The 17,036-nt window shown below is 41.6% G+C and overlaps 1 protein-coding gene across 1 annotated transcript in view; it reads right to left on the reverse strand.

Annotated features, from left to right (window-relative positions):
- Positions 1–7,141, reverse strand: part of LOC126185034 (mucin-5AC-like) — a 190,803-nt gene extending 183,662 nt beyond the window's left edge. Inside the window, exon 1 of the mRNA XM_049927775.1 lies at positions 7,039–7,141. Coding sequence (XP_049783732.1) covers positions 7,039–7,126 — 88 coding nt within the window. The 5' untranslated portion in view covers positions 7,127–7,141. The remainder of the gene's footprint in view (positions 1–7,038) is intronic.
- Positions 7,142–17,036: the final 9,895 nt, after the last annotated feature.

Below are 17,036 nucleotides of genomic sequence, written 5' to 3' on the forward strand. Positions count from 1 at the left end.
CTGGAAGATTTTTCATAGATTATAAAGAGGTGATGTAGGAGGGTGATCTTACTATGTTATTAATTGGAGAGCAAGTGCTTCTCTTACTCTGTGGGATAATTACAATGACACAGGAGTTGAAATAAAAGATAATCTTCGAAAAGGTAGTAAGCTTGTAGTATAAAACATGTAAATTCGAGTATCATTGTTAAATGTGAAAAAATCTATGAATTCAAACAATATGAAATTATGTCCAAAAATCCTAAAATATTAATATCCTTCTATTAATTAAAGACCACAGAGGTAGCTGGACAAAGCAGAATGAAAAATTTTCAGCTAGATATCAGAAATTACTACAACTTAATGGACTTCGATATGCCTTATTTTATGTTTGATGAATTTCAAAGTAATCATAAGAATGATCGTTTGATTGATTCTGGATTGTGTGATCATGTTAATCTATGCACACTGTATTTGAAGAATGAATGGAATGAATTATTTACACAAGAGATATGGAGTTCAGAGCCACCACACAATTAACAAAAATCATATAATACATTTTATAGTTTTAAGCGAGTTACACAACTAAAAGGAGGTGTTGATATAAATCCATATGAGTTCATAGCAAACTATCCTGTCTATGTGATTAACATGACATGCAGAATAAATAAAGCAGTTACACAAAACTAACAATAATCCTATGTGCTCCTTTCAGTGATAACATATATTTGCCTATATAATTATGTATGGAAAGAAAAATCTCACATATCACACACAGCACAGAATACTAAGTCTGGATCTTTAATTCTGATGCATCCAGAGTAGGTGGTGTAACCTCATCATACTTAACTGCTACTGCAAGATCTCTAAGCTGAAATTACATACATTCAATAAATATGTTTTGTTTTTTAATTACACTAGAATGATCCATTACTAATTTTTTTTTTTTGCCTGAAACTAGTTTTAGTCTTTGTGTCATCTACTTTTATTGAGTGGTCAATATGTAACAACTCAAATCTCTTTGCCATTAAATAAGCGCATGGTAAAGCTTTACCTTTGTAAATTCGAAAGTACCGACTTGACAGAAAATCCTAGGAAGTTCTGGTCTTACGTTATATCAGTAAGTGACTCGAAACAGCATATCCAGACACTCTGGGATGATGATGGCATTGAAACAGAGGATGACACGCGTAAAGCTGAAATACTAAACACCTTTTTCCAAAGCTGTTTCACAGAGGAAGACCGCACTGCAGTTCCTTCTCTAAATCCTCGCACAAACATAAAAATGGTTTACGTCGAAATAAATGTCCAAGGAATAGAAAAGCAACTGGAATCACTCAACAAAGGACAGTCCACTGGACCTGATGGGATACCAATTCGATTCTACACAGAGTACGCGAAAGAACTTGCCCCCCTTCTAACATCCGTGTACCGCAAGTCTCTAGAGGAACAGAAGGTTCCAAATGACTGGAAAAGAGCACAGGTAGTCCCAGTCTTCAAGAAGGATCGTCGAGCAGATGCGCAATACTATAGACCTATATCTCTGACGTCGATCTGCTGTAGAATTTTGTAACATGTTTTTTGCTCGCGTATCATGTCGTTTTGGAAACCCAGAATCTACTCTGTAGGAATCAACATGGATTCTGGAAACAGCGATCGTGTGAGACCCAACTCGCTTTATTTGTTCATATTAGATACAGGCTCCCAGGTAAATGCTATTTTCCTTGACTTCCAGAAGGCGTTCGATACAGTTCTGCACTGTCGCCTGATAAACAAAGTAAGAGCCTACGGAATATCAGACCAGCTGTGTGACTGGATTGAAGAGTTTTTAGCAAACAGAACACAGCATGTTGTTATCAATGGAGAGACGTCTACAGACGTTAAGGTAACCTCTGGCGTGCCACAGGGGAGTGTTATGGGACCATTGCTTTTCACAATATACAGGGTGAGTCACCTAACGTTACCGCTGGATATATTTCGTAAACCACATCAAATACTGACGAACCGATTTCACAGACCGAACGTGAGGAGAGGGGCTAGTGTAATTGTTTAATACAAACCATACAAAAATGCACGGAAGTATGTTTTTTAACACCAACCTACGTTTTTTTTAAATGGAACCCCGTTAGTTTTGTTAGCACATCTGAACATATAAACAAATACATAATCAGTGCCGTTTGTTCCATTGTAAAATGTTAATTACATCCGGAGATATTGTAACCTAAAGTTGATGCTTGAAACCTCCGACGTTCAGTTGCGTGGAGGACGTGGAGGACGCATAAATTGGCCAGCCTGTTCTCCTGATCTTACACCTCTGGACTTCTTTCTGTGGGGTACGTTAAAGGAGAATGTGTACCGTGATGTGCCTACAACCCCAGAGGATATGAAACAACGTATTATGGCAGCCTGCGGCGACATTACACCAGATGTACTGTGGCGTGTACGACATTCATTACGCCAGAGATTGCAATTGTGTGCAGCAAATGATGGCCACCACATTGAACATCTATTGGCCTGACATGTCGGGACACACTCTATTCCACTCCGTAATTGAAAACGGAAACCACGTGTGTACGTGTACTTCACCCCTCATGGTAATGTACATGTGCGTCAGTGAAAAAGACCAATAAAAAGGTGTTAGCATGTGGACGTAATGTGCTGTTCCAGTCTCTTCTGTGCCTAAGGTCCATCACCGTTCCCTTTGGATTCCTACGTAATTCGGTGCTCTCCGATACATACGTTCGATCAGCGGAGGAGTGGTACTCAAGCGTCAACTTTAGGTTACAATATCTCCGGATGTAATTAACATTTTACAATGCAACAAACGGCACTGATTACGTATTTGTTCATATGTTCAGATGTGCTAACAAAACTAACGGGGTTCCATTTAAAAAAACGTAGGTTTGTGTTAAAAAACATACTTCCGTGCATTTTTTTATGGTTTGTATTTACCAATTACTCTAGCCCCTCTCCTCACGTTCGGTCTGTGGAATCGATTCGTCAGTATTTGATGTGGTTTACGAAATGTATCCAGCGGTAATGTTAGGTGACTCACCCTGTATATAAATGACCTAGTAGATAGTGTCGGAAGTTCCATGCGGCTTTTAGCGGATGATGCTGTAGTATACACAGAAGTTGCAGCATTAGAAAATTGTAGCGAAATGCGGGAAGATCTGCAGCGGATAGGCACTTGGTGCAGGGAGTGGCAACTGACCCTTAACGTAGATAAATGTAATGTATGGCGAATACATAGAAAGGAGGGTCCTTTATTGTATGATTATATGATAGCGGAACAAACACTGGTAGCAGTTACTTCTGTAAAATATCTGGGAGTACGCGTGCGAAACGATTTGAAGTGGAATGATCATATAAAATTAATTGCTGGTAAGGTGGATACCAGGTTGAGATTCATTGGGAGAGTCCTTAGAAAACGTAGTCCATCAACAAAGGAGGTGGCTTACAAAACACTCGTTCAACCTATACTTGAGTATTGCTCTTCAGTGTGGGATCCGTACCAGATTGGGTTGATGGAGGAGATAGAGAAGATCCAAAGAAGAGCGGCACGTTTCGTCACAGGGTTATTTGGTAACTGTGATAGCGTTACAGAGATGTTTAGCAAACTCAAGTGGCAGACTCTGCAAGAGAGGCACTCTGCATCGCGGTGTAGTTTGCTCGCCAGGTTTCGAGAGGGGGCGTTTCTGGATGAGGTATCGAATAAATTGCTTCCCCCTACTTGTACCTCTTGAGGAGATCTCGAATGTAAAATTAGAGAGATTCGAGCGCGCACGGAGGCTTTCAGACAGTCGTTCGTTCTTTTCGCGAACCATACGCGACTGGATCAGAAAAGGGAGGTAATGACAGTGGCACGTAAAGTGCCCTCCACCACACACCGTTGGGTGGCTTGCGGAGTATAAATGTAGATGTAGATGTAGATGTAATACCTGTTCAATGCACTCAACAACTCTTCATTGCAATCCATTTCACTAGGCTTAAACATAAATATATGCATTCCTTCACTAGTCGTTTTATAGAAATTCATTACATAGTTATGAAAATATTTACATCTATAACTTTCGTTGTCTCGTGGGCCTGGCTTATTAGGATAATGATAACAACACTGATTTCTATCATTATACCACTTTCCACAATTCTGACAACGTTCAGGTTGATTATATTCAGGTAGATATAATTACAATCACTTTTTTAAACAGCATCATTTAACAGATAACATTTTATTTAGGTATTAATTGCATACTTTTAAAAAATCGTTTAATCACACTTACTGTTATCAAACTCTTCATCATCAACTCTAAACGTGATAGGTATATTCGATCTATTAAATCTGATTTAGTTTTTTTATAATGCCTTTGAAAATGCATCATTGTCGTAATTCACATTGGAATAAATTGCGATCTTCATATGCTCAGTCCATTATACCATCAACTGTAAATATGTATGGTACATTTGACTTACATAATCTCATTCAATATTTTCAAAAATTCAAAAATATTGCGATTTACGTAATTTGATTCTATATTTTCTTGTATTTAAAAATATTACGATTTATATAATATGATTCAATAATTTTCATGCATTTTAAAAATATTACAATTTTGATAATCTGATTCAATTTTTCATTCTTTTCTCATATGTCTGAAAATAATTCAGTTCACTGTCCTAGTTAACCCAACACACTCATATACTACTCAGCAATTCAGCGGCAGTTTTCAACAAGTGATGTTGCCACAGTTATTGCCGAGTGCCACAGTGTATGTATATTAACAGTCTGAACACATAAACTATCAATGACAGCAGTCCAGACTGAACAGTTATTAGATTAGTTAGTCATTGTTCACTAAGTTAGGTTAGACCAGTCTTCAGAACATCAGTACTACACTTTCTCATAAATCTAAAGCTAGGTATTTATTGTGTACGTTGTTTTAATAAGTGATGAATAATAGTTTCTCATGGTGTAACAAACGTTTTTCATTCAAATAGTGCCCTGAAAACATACAGTTGCAATATGCAAGCAAGCTACCACAATAGAGCAACAGATTTCAGTGGTAAGGAGTTCACGTCCTGCTACTGTTATGTTGGTATTGTACTTATGTAGCATATTCAACTTAATTTGGCAATGAAGATTGTGGAAAAAAAGATTGCCACATTTACATAAACTGGTGATGAGTATTTAAGGGAAGAACCTCTGTCAATTCTACAGAGAATTTACGAAGTATTAACTCCAACACAAACTGGTTACACAGAATTATGAACTGTAAATTGTGCATGCATGTGAAAAAATTTTGTGCAACACATAACTTTAGAGTGTAGCAATTAATATAATTATATTCTGGGCCGCTAACCTCTTTCTGCTTAAGGAGGGCAAGTAAGGTATTAGTACTGTGTAAGTTCATAGGCTTCCATGGTCAGTGTCAATTTGACAAAAAAAAAAAAAACGTTTTGGGTGTCAGTCCTCGTCATTATGAAACAGTAAAACGACTAAGGTTTTGACTTTCTCCACTGCCTTTACACCCATTTTTTCAGGACGACTAATTGAACAGTTCTCATGATGGTGTTTCCCTACATACTGTCTTATTTTGGTTGTCAGCTAGCTACCAACAACGCATTCTAAGATGCCATTCAACAATTCGAAGTAAAGATTTCACTTAGAACACATACCAAAACACTAAAAAACCCTGTGCAACACCTCTTCATATTTTAACCTTTAAACACTACTAACACAAACTCTACTAACATGAACCATCTACTCACATGAGACATTTTACTTATATCATATCAATAATGCATTAGACTTTGAAAAACTTTCCATTGGCAGCCATTCACACAGTTTACATTTATACCGCCATCTGCATACTGCTTTGCATGTTAGTCCACATCAGTGATTACTGAATTCTGACATGAGCATGCCTACATCAAGTGCACACATACCACACACACGTACATACAAAAATTTATTTGGACTGCAACAGAATTACAAATTTTAGAATTGCAAATGACGTAATGAAACAAAACTGTCTCACATTTGTAAAACCAATTTCAAAACTAACGATGAGCAAAATCTTACATATCACCAAAATGAGAAAGAAGCTGCTTAAGTTACTGCCACAAACAATGTCAATCACCCCCTCCTCCCCCCCCCCCCCCACACACACACTATACAGTTATTTTCTACACACATCTTTTCCACGGCTCAATACAAACATTTTCTAATAATCTATAACATGGAGAAATAATTTCTCAATTTAAATATTAAACACCTTTGGCTGACACCGTAAACATCACTAAATTGGACGAAACCTAAAAAAAAATTTCGATAAAAATACAGCCTATTTAGAACTTAATGGTTCCCATGTGTGCCTTTTAAATTAACGAAACCTATACCAAAACGGATATTACTGTCCTGCATTACATAAAATACCCAAAGCGCACTCAATATGGGTGACTCTTAATCTTTGCCTGAAGCAGTTAAACGACAGAATGCTACACAAAAAGAAAAACATTCATGCCCCATACAATATTTCTGGCTTCACAACAGTAAAATACATTAAAAATCCCTCGGACTCTCTTACTTACACCCAAACTGATACTAACGCTTTCAGGTACTGTGAATAACAAATCTCGAGTTCCTACTTCCTCCAGTGACATTCACCGAATCGTTGATTTTAATATAAATTACTTCCCACCACACTTGGTATTATCCAACAGAACAATAAACAAACACAAAGGGCGGATCATTAGTTATGGAGCTCAAGTTAACACACTATGTCCCAGCACAATCTGTTACAACACACACTGACCAGATAAAATTAGTTGCATTACCTTCCTTCTGAAGCTGCATAAAGACTCCAGATGGTCCTGAAGGAGTTTCTTCCTCGTCACCTGCGACAACATTTTTAATGATGTTAAATAAACGTAAACTAGGTCTCAACACACTGCATTACTACTACCGATCTGTCTTCTAAGCGCACTTCTTATAGACACATTCCCAAACAGTTATTTTTGCCTATATACGTCAGTCAGCACTAGGGTTATTCAACTTACTCGAAACTTGTCCATCCTTAATGTGTTCGTACCATTCTATCCACGATTTCTCGAGAAAAGCACCAAACGGACTTTCCTCGGTAGCCATTTTCACAGCAGTAGTTGCTTACTGTGGCGTCAGTGTTTAAGGTTTGTTCCTTTAATTTTCAAAGTCAATACAACGACTGGCAAGCATGACATTATTTACTATCTTACATTTCACACTTATTAATAACAATCAGGAGACAGTGTCAAATGTGAACATGATTATTTATTCATAGCTAAAAGGAACTTCCAAAGCGGAACAACAAATTTCATCTGTTCTCCAGTCACGGAGTACATGTGATGAAAATATCGTTGCCTTCTTGATATAAAGAGAGTACAGAAAGCATGGTCACAGATGCTCAGAAATTAGCAAATTATGCATGGGCGTATGACGTACCTCCATGAAATTATAGAAATATTTTTACAGTTTCGTCTGTGCCATTCAATGAAGAAAGTCACAGACATTATTGACGGGAGTAATATTTTTTGCGTGTCAGAGCTTTAAAGCTTATTTACATGAAGTTTGACGATCTACCTCATAACATACATGTCCAGTGAGAAAGGCCCGTTTTTGAAAAAAAAAACATAAAAACGTTTTTTCAAACCAAAATTTATTTTTACAAGGAAGGGCATTTCTTATACTATTTTTCTACGTAGTTACCAACATAGTTCAGACATTTTTCATAGGGGGTAACCAACTTTTCTATGCCCTCTTCACGGAAAGATGTTGTCAGTAAAGACAGCCACTGCTGAACACCTTTTTTTTGCATCGGTTTGTGCTTGTTAAGTTCCTGCCTAGAGGTGAAACCGTCAACACGGTACGATACTGTGAATCACTGAGAAAACGTAGGCGCGCAATTCAAGACAAAAGGAGTGCAATGCTCAGTGAAGGCATCGTATGGCTTCATGATAACACACGTTCCCATTCTGTTGGTGTCACTCAAAACCTTATTCCACACTTCGGTTAGGAGCAGTTCGCTCGCCCTCCGTACAGTCCCGATATCGCACCTTCGGTTATCACTTGTTCTTCAACTGGAAGCGTGATTTTGGAGGAAAGTACTTTGACAGCGATGACGACTCAAAAAATGGTGTTCAGCGGTGGCTATTTTCACTGGCGGCATTTCTCTATGAAAAGGGAATAAAAACATTGGTTTTCCGCTATGATAAATGTCTGAACAATGTGAACAATTATGTAGAAAACCAGTTTAAGAACTTGTAAAAATAAATGTTCGTTTGAAAAACTTGTTTTTACGAGATTTTATCAAAACGGTACTTACTTGCCGCACATGCCTCGTATTACAGTGTACACGATAAACAGGACATATTTGGATCTAACTAACAGCCTCATTAAAAATTCCAAAATTATTTTTCCCATTCTTTCCAAGTGAAAGAATATCTCAGACTATGTCGATTTATTCCTCCCATCCTCACCTTTGGTTCAAATGGCTCTGAGCACTATGGGACTTAACATCTATGGTCATCAGTCCCCTAGAACTTAGAACTACTTAAACCTAACTAACCTAAGGACAGGACACAACACCCAGCCATCACGAGGCAGAGAAAATCCCTGACCCCGCCGGGAATCGAACCCGGGAACCTGGGCGTGGGAAGCGAGAACGCTACCGCACGACCACGAGATGCGGGCTCTTCACCTCTAAACAGAGGTTGCGTTGGTGCTTCAGATGAAGTTTGGAACCGCCATCCTTTTAAATACAAGGCCAGTCTGTCTTAAACAGTGTTACCTTATTAGGTTTATCTGTAGACTACAGTACCGTTTTGCAAAGCAGTTATTTGATAATGTAAAAGACTTGTGCTACGCTATTCTTTCATTTCTCACAACTGCACACACTACACACATATTAAACTGTATACACATATTATTTCATGTTGCAACACTAAGCACACTATCAGGTGATATCAGGGCGTCGAACGAACAAGTATTTCAGTTTAAGCGACGAAATAACAACACAAAGGGGGCAATACTATTTCCCATCTTCTCGGCAGAGAAAGAAAAGAACAATGACTAGACACAAGATTCACAGCATCTGTTACACGTAAGAACATGAGTACGTTTAGAAACAAACATACCCCACGATGCCCTGTCCAGAAAAAAGGCTGCCAAATATTTGAGTGTACGGAGAACTACTCTTCCGCTTCGTTTTCTTCCCTAAAGGGGCAGCGTAGGCTCTTGGAGAGCTTGTGGCTCTTTGTGGTCTATTTTCTTTTTTTATTTAAAAAAAATAATGTAGGCTAAAACTACGTATCTAGTGTTATCAGTGGTTACTTTCTTTTGTCTAATTGAGACATGGCAGAAAACAATTTATTTTCTGGACATGTAAAGCTCCGTCGTTCTGGCGTCGGCTGAGTCAATGAGGACCTAGCGACCGCAGTGTCATTCTTCCCAGCCGGTGACGTCATTTGGCTGCGGTACGAATCCCTCGAAAAGATGGGCTGTGGCGCATACGTCACAGCACGTGACACTGCAGGTCTTACGAGAGCCAACAGTTGTCTCCGGTGGGGAGCGAGTAACTGTTTCAGACGAGTGTAATAATTCCTGACTGCGCGTTTAAATGCATGCAAGCTCTCGATAGCCTTTAGTGGGTACCTTTTTACAAATTGATTTCTCGTGGGCCGAGCGTTCGCGATGTGTGACGGACAAGCTGACAAGTGTGACGTCACAAGTTCGTTGCAGGCCTCGTATATCTCGCCGGCGCCGCCTGCGGTGTGGGGGGTGTGCGGTCAGCACACCGCTCTCCCGCCGTTGTCGGCACTGCAGCCTTGGAGCTGCTACGTCTCACTCAAGTAGCTCCTCAATTGGCACCACGATGCTGATTGGACCTCGTTCCAGTCCCCTGGCAGTACAGGGAACTGAATCCGACTCCTCAGCACTGCAGTCCGCCATTGATAGCTGACAACGCAAAACTTCAGAACTGCTTTATGTGATATATAATTACATCTACATCTACGTGGATACTCTGCAAATCACATTGAAGTGCCTGGCAGAGTGTTCCTCGAACCACCTTCACAATTCTCTATTATTCCAATCTCGTATAGGTCGCAGAAAGAATAAACACCTATATCTCTCCGTGCGAGCTCCGATTTCACTTATCGTGGTGATCGTTCCTTCCTATGTAGGTCGCTGTCAACAAAATATTTTCGCATTCGGAGGAGAAAGTTGGTGATTGCAATTTCGTGAGAAGATTCCGTAGCAATGAAAAACGCCTTTCTTTTAATGATTTCCAGCCCAAATCCTGTATCATTTCTGTGACACTCTCTCCCATATTTCGCGATAATACAAAACGTGCTGCCTTTCTTAGAACTTTTTCTATGTACTCCGTCAGTCCTATCTGGTTCAAATGGCTATGAGCACTATGGGACTTAACATCTGAGGTCATCAGTTCCCTAGAACTTGGAACCACTTAAATCTAACTAACCTAAGGAGATCGCACACATCCATGCCCAAGGCAGGATTCGAACCTGCGACTGTAGCGGTTGCGCGGTTCCAGACTGATGCGCCTAGAACCGCTCGGCCACACCTTCCGGCTGTCTGGTAAGGATCTCACACCGCGCGTCAGTTTTCTAAACGAGTACGGACAAGCGTAGTGTAGGCAGTCTCCTTAGTAGGTATGTTACAATTTTCTAAGCGTCCTGCCAATAAAACGCAGTCTTTGATTAGCCTTCCCCACAACATTTTCTATGTGTTCCTTCCAGTTTAAGTTGTTTTTAATTGTAATACCTAGGTATTTAGTTGAATTTACGGCTTTTAGATTAGACTGATTTATCGTGTAACCGAAGTTCAACGAGTTCTTTTTAGCACTCGTTTGGATGACCTCACACTTTTCGTTATTTAGGGTCAACTGCCACTTTTCGCACCATTCCGATATTTCTTCTAAATCGTTTTGCAGTTTGTTTTGATCTTATGGTGACTTTATTAGTCGATAAATGACAGCATCATCTGCAAACAACCGAAGACGGCTGCCTCAGATTGTCTCCCAAATCGTTTATTTAGATAAGGAACAGCAAAGGGCCTATAACACTACCTTGGGGAAAGCCAGAAATCACTTCTGTTTTACTCGATGACTTTCCGTTAATTACTACAAACTGTGACCTCTCTGACAGGAAATCACATATCCAGTCAGATAACTGAGACGATATTCCATAAGCATGCAATTTCACTACGAGCCCCTTGTGTGGTACAGTGTCAAAAGCCTTCTGGAAATCCAGAAATACGGAATCGATGTGAAATCCCTCGTCAACAGCATTCAGCACTTCATGTGAATAAAGAGCTAGTTGTGTTTCACAAGAATGATGTTTTCTAAACCCATGTTGACTGTGTATCAATAGATCGTTTCTTCGAGGTAATTCATTATGCTCGAACACAATCTATGTTCTAAAATCCTGCTGCATATCGACGTTAACGATATGGGCCTGTGATTTAGTGGATTACTCCTACTACCTTTCTTGAATATTGGTGTGACCTGTGCAACTTTCCAGTCTTTGGGTACGGATCATTCGTCGAGCGAACGGTTGTATATGATTATTAAGTATGGAGTTAATGCATCAACATACTCCGAAGGGAACCTAATTGGTATACAGTCTGGACCAGAAGACTTGCTTTTATTAAGTGATTTAAGTTACTTCGCTACTCCGAGGATATTTACTTCTACGTTACTCATGTTGGCAGCTGTTCTCGATTCGAATTCTGGAATATTTACTTCGTCTTCTTTTGTGAAGGCATTTCGGAAGGCTGTGTTTAGTAACTCTGCTTTGGCAGCACTGTCTTCGATAGTATCTCCATTGATATCGCGCAGAAAAGGCATTGATCGTTTCTTGCCGCTAACATACTTCACATACGACCAGAATCTCTTTGGATTTTCTGTCAGGTTTCGAGACAAAGTCTCGTTGTGGAAACTGTTGTAGGCATCTCGCATTGAAATCCGCGCTAAATTTCGAGCTTCTGTAAAAGGTCGCCAATCTTGGGGATTTTGCGTCTGTTTAAATTTGGCATGTTTGTTTCGTTGTTTCTGCAACAGTGTTCCAACCCGTTTTGTTTACCAAGGAGGATCAGCTCCGTCGTTTGTTAATTTATTTGGTATAAATCTCTCAATTGCTGCCGATACTATTTCTTTGAATTGAAGCCACATCTGGTCTACACTTATATTATTAATTTGGAATGAGTGGAGCCGGCCGAGGTGGCCGAGCGGTTCTAGGCGCTGCAGTCTGGAAACGCGCGACCGCTACGGTCGCAGGTTCGAATCCTGCCTTGGGCATGGATGTGTGTGATGTCCTTAGGTTAGTTAGGTTTAACTAGTTCTAAGTTCTAGGAGACTGATGACCTTAGAAGTTAAGTCCCATAGTGCTCAGAGCCATTTGAACCATTTTTGGAATGAGTGGAGATTGTCTCTCAGGAAGGCGTCAAGTGAATTTTTATCTGTTTTTTGAATAGGCATATTTTTAGCTTATTTGAATAGGTATATTTATCGCTTATTATGCTTACATCTACATCTACATACACACTCCGCAAGCCACTATATGGTTCGTGGCTGTGGGTACCCAATAACACTACCAATCATTTCCTTTTCTGTTCCACTCGCAAATAGAGCAATAGAGCAAAAGACAAAAACTAACACGGTTTGGGCAAGAACGTTTCCATGGATGCAGTCCCGTCACGGCAATAAGCACATATAAAATATACGTAAGATCGGTGATGGAGTATGCATCTGCCGCCTAGGCCTAACTAATGAACAACTGTATCCCTCGCCTTTCGTGGCGAATTCCTGCTGACACTGAGGTGATCCCACTAACACGGGAGTTTCGGCTCTTCGTGTTACATACGGAAGACGCATTCTAAGGAACAGACTAGAAATGAGTGATATTCTTGCATCTAGACGCACAACAAAATTTCGATACAAGTGCAACTACCCATTGATTACCACACCGCATAACATCCTATACCACAGAAAACTGCTCTCTCTGACGCAATACGCACAACAACCCACACACAAAGTTCGTCGCTACGAAAATTGTGATAATGAGTAGCACAGACTGACAACACACATAAGAACATTTGTGACACCAATGAAAAACTACGTTAAATTTATCAAATACTACATTAAATTTTAAAAAAAAGTAAACCAAATTTAAAGACCCGACGTGGTTCAACAACGAAATTCGAAAAATACTGAAGAAGCAAACACAGGCTGCTGCACACTTGGTTCAAAAGAGAACGTGCGAATGACGTCAGGCATAATTTAATTGAAACGCTTCTGTAAAAAGATCGGTGTGCGAAGCTTACAACTTCCACAGCCATACCTTAGCAATGCACTGTCAGTTATTTATCAACATCTTCAACCAGTTACGTGAAATTTGTAGTGTAACACCTAGACAACGTAACAAAAGAAAACAAGTGGCGACAGAAGAGGAGGAAATTAACTTTCTTGTTGCTGTTGCAGCTGATCCGCACGTTAGCTCCCGCGCAATCGCACGAGGAACTGTCGTGAGTCAGGGAAGTGTCCTAGCCCGAGAAAACACTGGATCTAGGTAAAAATGCTAAGTGGGTCTAAAGCTTGTATCCACTCACTTGTTTATCAGTCTGACGTGGCAGCTGAATACAGCAAAAGTATATCCAAAGTTTTAAATTTCGCATTTGAGATATCGTTCACGCAGGGCACTCGAACAAACACACCGTCGTTTAATCATTGCAGAGACTCCCGTTTGGAGGAATAGTGATACGCATCGCTGGTGTAGAGATACAACTGAATGAGTTGAAAGCGAATAATTTGCCAGGTCCTGATGGAATTCCATTCCGGTTTCACAAAGAGTACCCTACAGTATTGGCCCCTTACTTTGCTTGCATTCATCGCGAATCTCTCGCTCAGCGCAGTCCCAAGCGACTGGAGAAAAGCTCAGGCGACCCCTTATTAGAAGGATAAAGAACGAACCCGCAAAAATTACAGAACAATAAATTTTACATCGGTTTGCTGCAGAATCCTTGAACATATTCTCAGTTCAAATACACTCCTGGAAATTGAAATTAGAACACCGTATTCATTGTCCCAGGAAGGGGAAACTTTATTGACACATTCCTGGGGTCAGACACATCACATGATCACACTGACAGAACCACAGGCACATAGACACAGGCAACAGAGCATGCACAATGTCGGCACTAGTACAGTGTATATCCACCTTTCGCAGCGATGCAGGCTGCTATTCTCCCATGGAGACGATCGTAGAAATGCTGGATGTAGTCCTGTGGAACGGCTTGCCATGCCATTTCCACCTGGCGCCTCAGTTGGACCAGCGTTCGTGCTGGACGTGCAGACCGCGTGAGACGACGCTTCATCCAGTCCCAAACATGCTCAATGGGGGACAGATCCGGAGATCTTGCTGGCCAGGGTAGCTGACTTACACCTTCTAGAGCACGTTGGGTGGCACGGGATACATGCGGACGTGCACTGTCCTGTTGGAACAGCAAGTTCCCTTGCCGGTCTAGGAATGGTAGAACGATGGGTTCGATGACGGTTTGGATGTACCGTGCACTATTTAGTGTCCCCTCGACGATCACCAGTGGTGTACGGCCAGTGTAGGAGATCGCTCCCCACACCATGATGCCGGGTGTTGGCCCTGTGTGCCTCGGTCGTATGCAGTCCTGATTGTGGCGCTCACCTGCACGGCGCCAAACACGCATACGACCATCATTGGCACCAAGGCAGAAGCGACTCTCATCGCTGAAGACGACACGTCTCCATTCGTCCCTCCATTCACGCCTGTCGCGACACCACTGGAGGCGGGCTGCACGATATTGGGGCGTGAGCGGAAGACGGCCTAACGGTGTGCGGGACCGTAGCCCAGCTTCATGGAGACGGTTGCGAATGGTCCTCGCCGATACGCCAGGAGCAACAGTGTCCCTAATTTGCTGGGAAGTGGCGGTGCGGTCCCCTACGGCACTGCGTAGGATCCTACGGTCTTGGCGTGCATCCGTGCGTCGCTGCGGTCCGGTCCCAGGTCGACGGGCACGTGCACCTTCCGCCGACCACTGGCGACAACATCGATGTACTGTGGAGACCTCACGTCCCACGTGTTGAGCAATTCGGCGGTACGTCCACCCGGCCTCCCGCATGCCCACTATACGCCCTCGCTCAAAGTCCGTCAACTGCACATACGGTTCACGTCCATGCTGTCGCGGCATGCTACCAGTGTTAAAGACTGCGATGGAGCTCCGTATGCCACGGCAAACTGGCTGACACTGACGGCGGCGGTGCACAAATGCTGCGCAGCTAGCGCCATTCGACGGCCAACACCGCGGTTCCTGGTGTGTCCGCTGTGCCGTGCGTGTGATCATTGCTTGTACAGCCCTCTCGCAGTGTTCGGAGCAAGTATGGTGGGTCTGACACACCGGTGTCAATGTGTTCTGTTTTCCATTTCCAGGAGTGTATAATAAATTTCTTTCAGGGGGAAAGCTTCTGTTCACCAAGAAGCACGGTTTTAGAAAGCAACACTCGTGCGTAACTCAACTTGCCCTTTTCTCACGTGAGATCATGAGAACCACAGATGAAGGGCAACAGGTGGATTCTACGTTACTAGATCTTAAAGCATTTGACACCGCGGCACAACGCAGACTGTTAACGGAGATACAAGCATACGGAATGTGTTCCCAGGTGTTTGAATGTCTCGAAGACTTCTTAAGTAACGGAACCCAGTATGTTGTCCTCGACGGTGAGTGTTTATGCGATACAAGGGCATTGTCAGCAGTGGCCCGGGGATGTGTGATAGGACCGCTGTTGTTTTCTATACAAGGTCAATCACCAAAAATTTGCACCGCAAATGTTGCCGAAGTGGAAGGTGCTATTGATGTGCGGCGTGCGGTTTTCACAGAATGAATTGGTCGAGAGGGGCTCGTATTGTTAGCCAAAAAATATTTTGTAACAATACTTATAAAGTGTATTTTTGTGCAAACATAAAGTTTTTTTTAAATAGAACAATACATAATGACATTAACAAACTAAAAGTATGGTAAATTAGAATGTCAGTGCTGTTTGTTACAGGATTCTAGAGCGAGTCGGTTACTGTTGTTGTTGTTGTGGTCTTCAGTCCCGAGACTGGTTTGATGCAGCTCTCCATGCTACTCTATCCTGTGCAAGCTTCTTCATCTCCCAGTACCTACTGCAACCTACATCCTTTTGAATCTGCTTGGTGTATTCATCTCTTTTTACCCTCCACGCTGCCCTCCAATACTAAATTGGTGATCCCTTGATGCCTCAGAATATGTCCTACCAACCGATCCCTTCTTCTAGTCAAGTTGTGGCACAAACTTCTCTTCTCCCCAATCCTATTCAATACCTCCTCATTAGTTATGTGATCTACCCATCTAATCTTCAGCATTCTTCTGTAGCACCACATTTCGAAAGCTTCTATTCTCTTCTTTTTGCTATGTACGATGTTGTTATGTTCGCTTACAGTGTACTTGTGTGTGTTCCTTGACTGCATTGCGACTTGCTAATCAGTTAGTGTTTGATAGTCCAAACAGTAGGTCGTGAGTGGACGATGGCATTCACCAACACAGAAAAAGCCGACATGGTCGTGGTGTATGGAGAGTGTACGAAGAATGTAGGTCGTTCTTGTACGGTGTATGCGTCAAGATATCCCAATAGGCTTCAACCATCTCGGGCATTAGTTATCAACTTCTTCAACCTGTTACATGAAAATGGTAGTGTAACATCTACACAACGTAACAGAAGGAAATAAGTGACGACAGAAAAGGGAAAAATTAATTTTCTTGCTGCTGTTGCAGCTGATCCACATGTTAGACACCGTGCAATCGCATGAAGAAGTGGCATATGTCAGGCAAGTGTCCCACGCATTCTCCATCGGTATAGGTGCCATCCCTATCACATCTCTCTTCATCAAGAGATGCGGGGAAATGATAACAAGAATCGTGATAACTTCTGGTCTCTTGACAATCTCTGTTGGCT

The sequence above is a fragment of the Schistocerca cancellata genome, chromosome 4 (genome assembly GCF_023864275.1).
Source record: "Schistocerca cancellata isolate TAMUIC-IGC-003103 chromosome 4, iqSchCanc2.1, whole genome shotgun sequence".
Taxonomy (NCBI): Eukaryota; Metazoa; Arthropoda; class Insecta; order Orthoptera; family Acrididae; genus Schistocerca; species Schistocerca cancellata.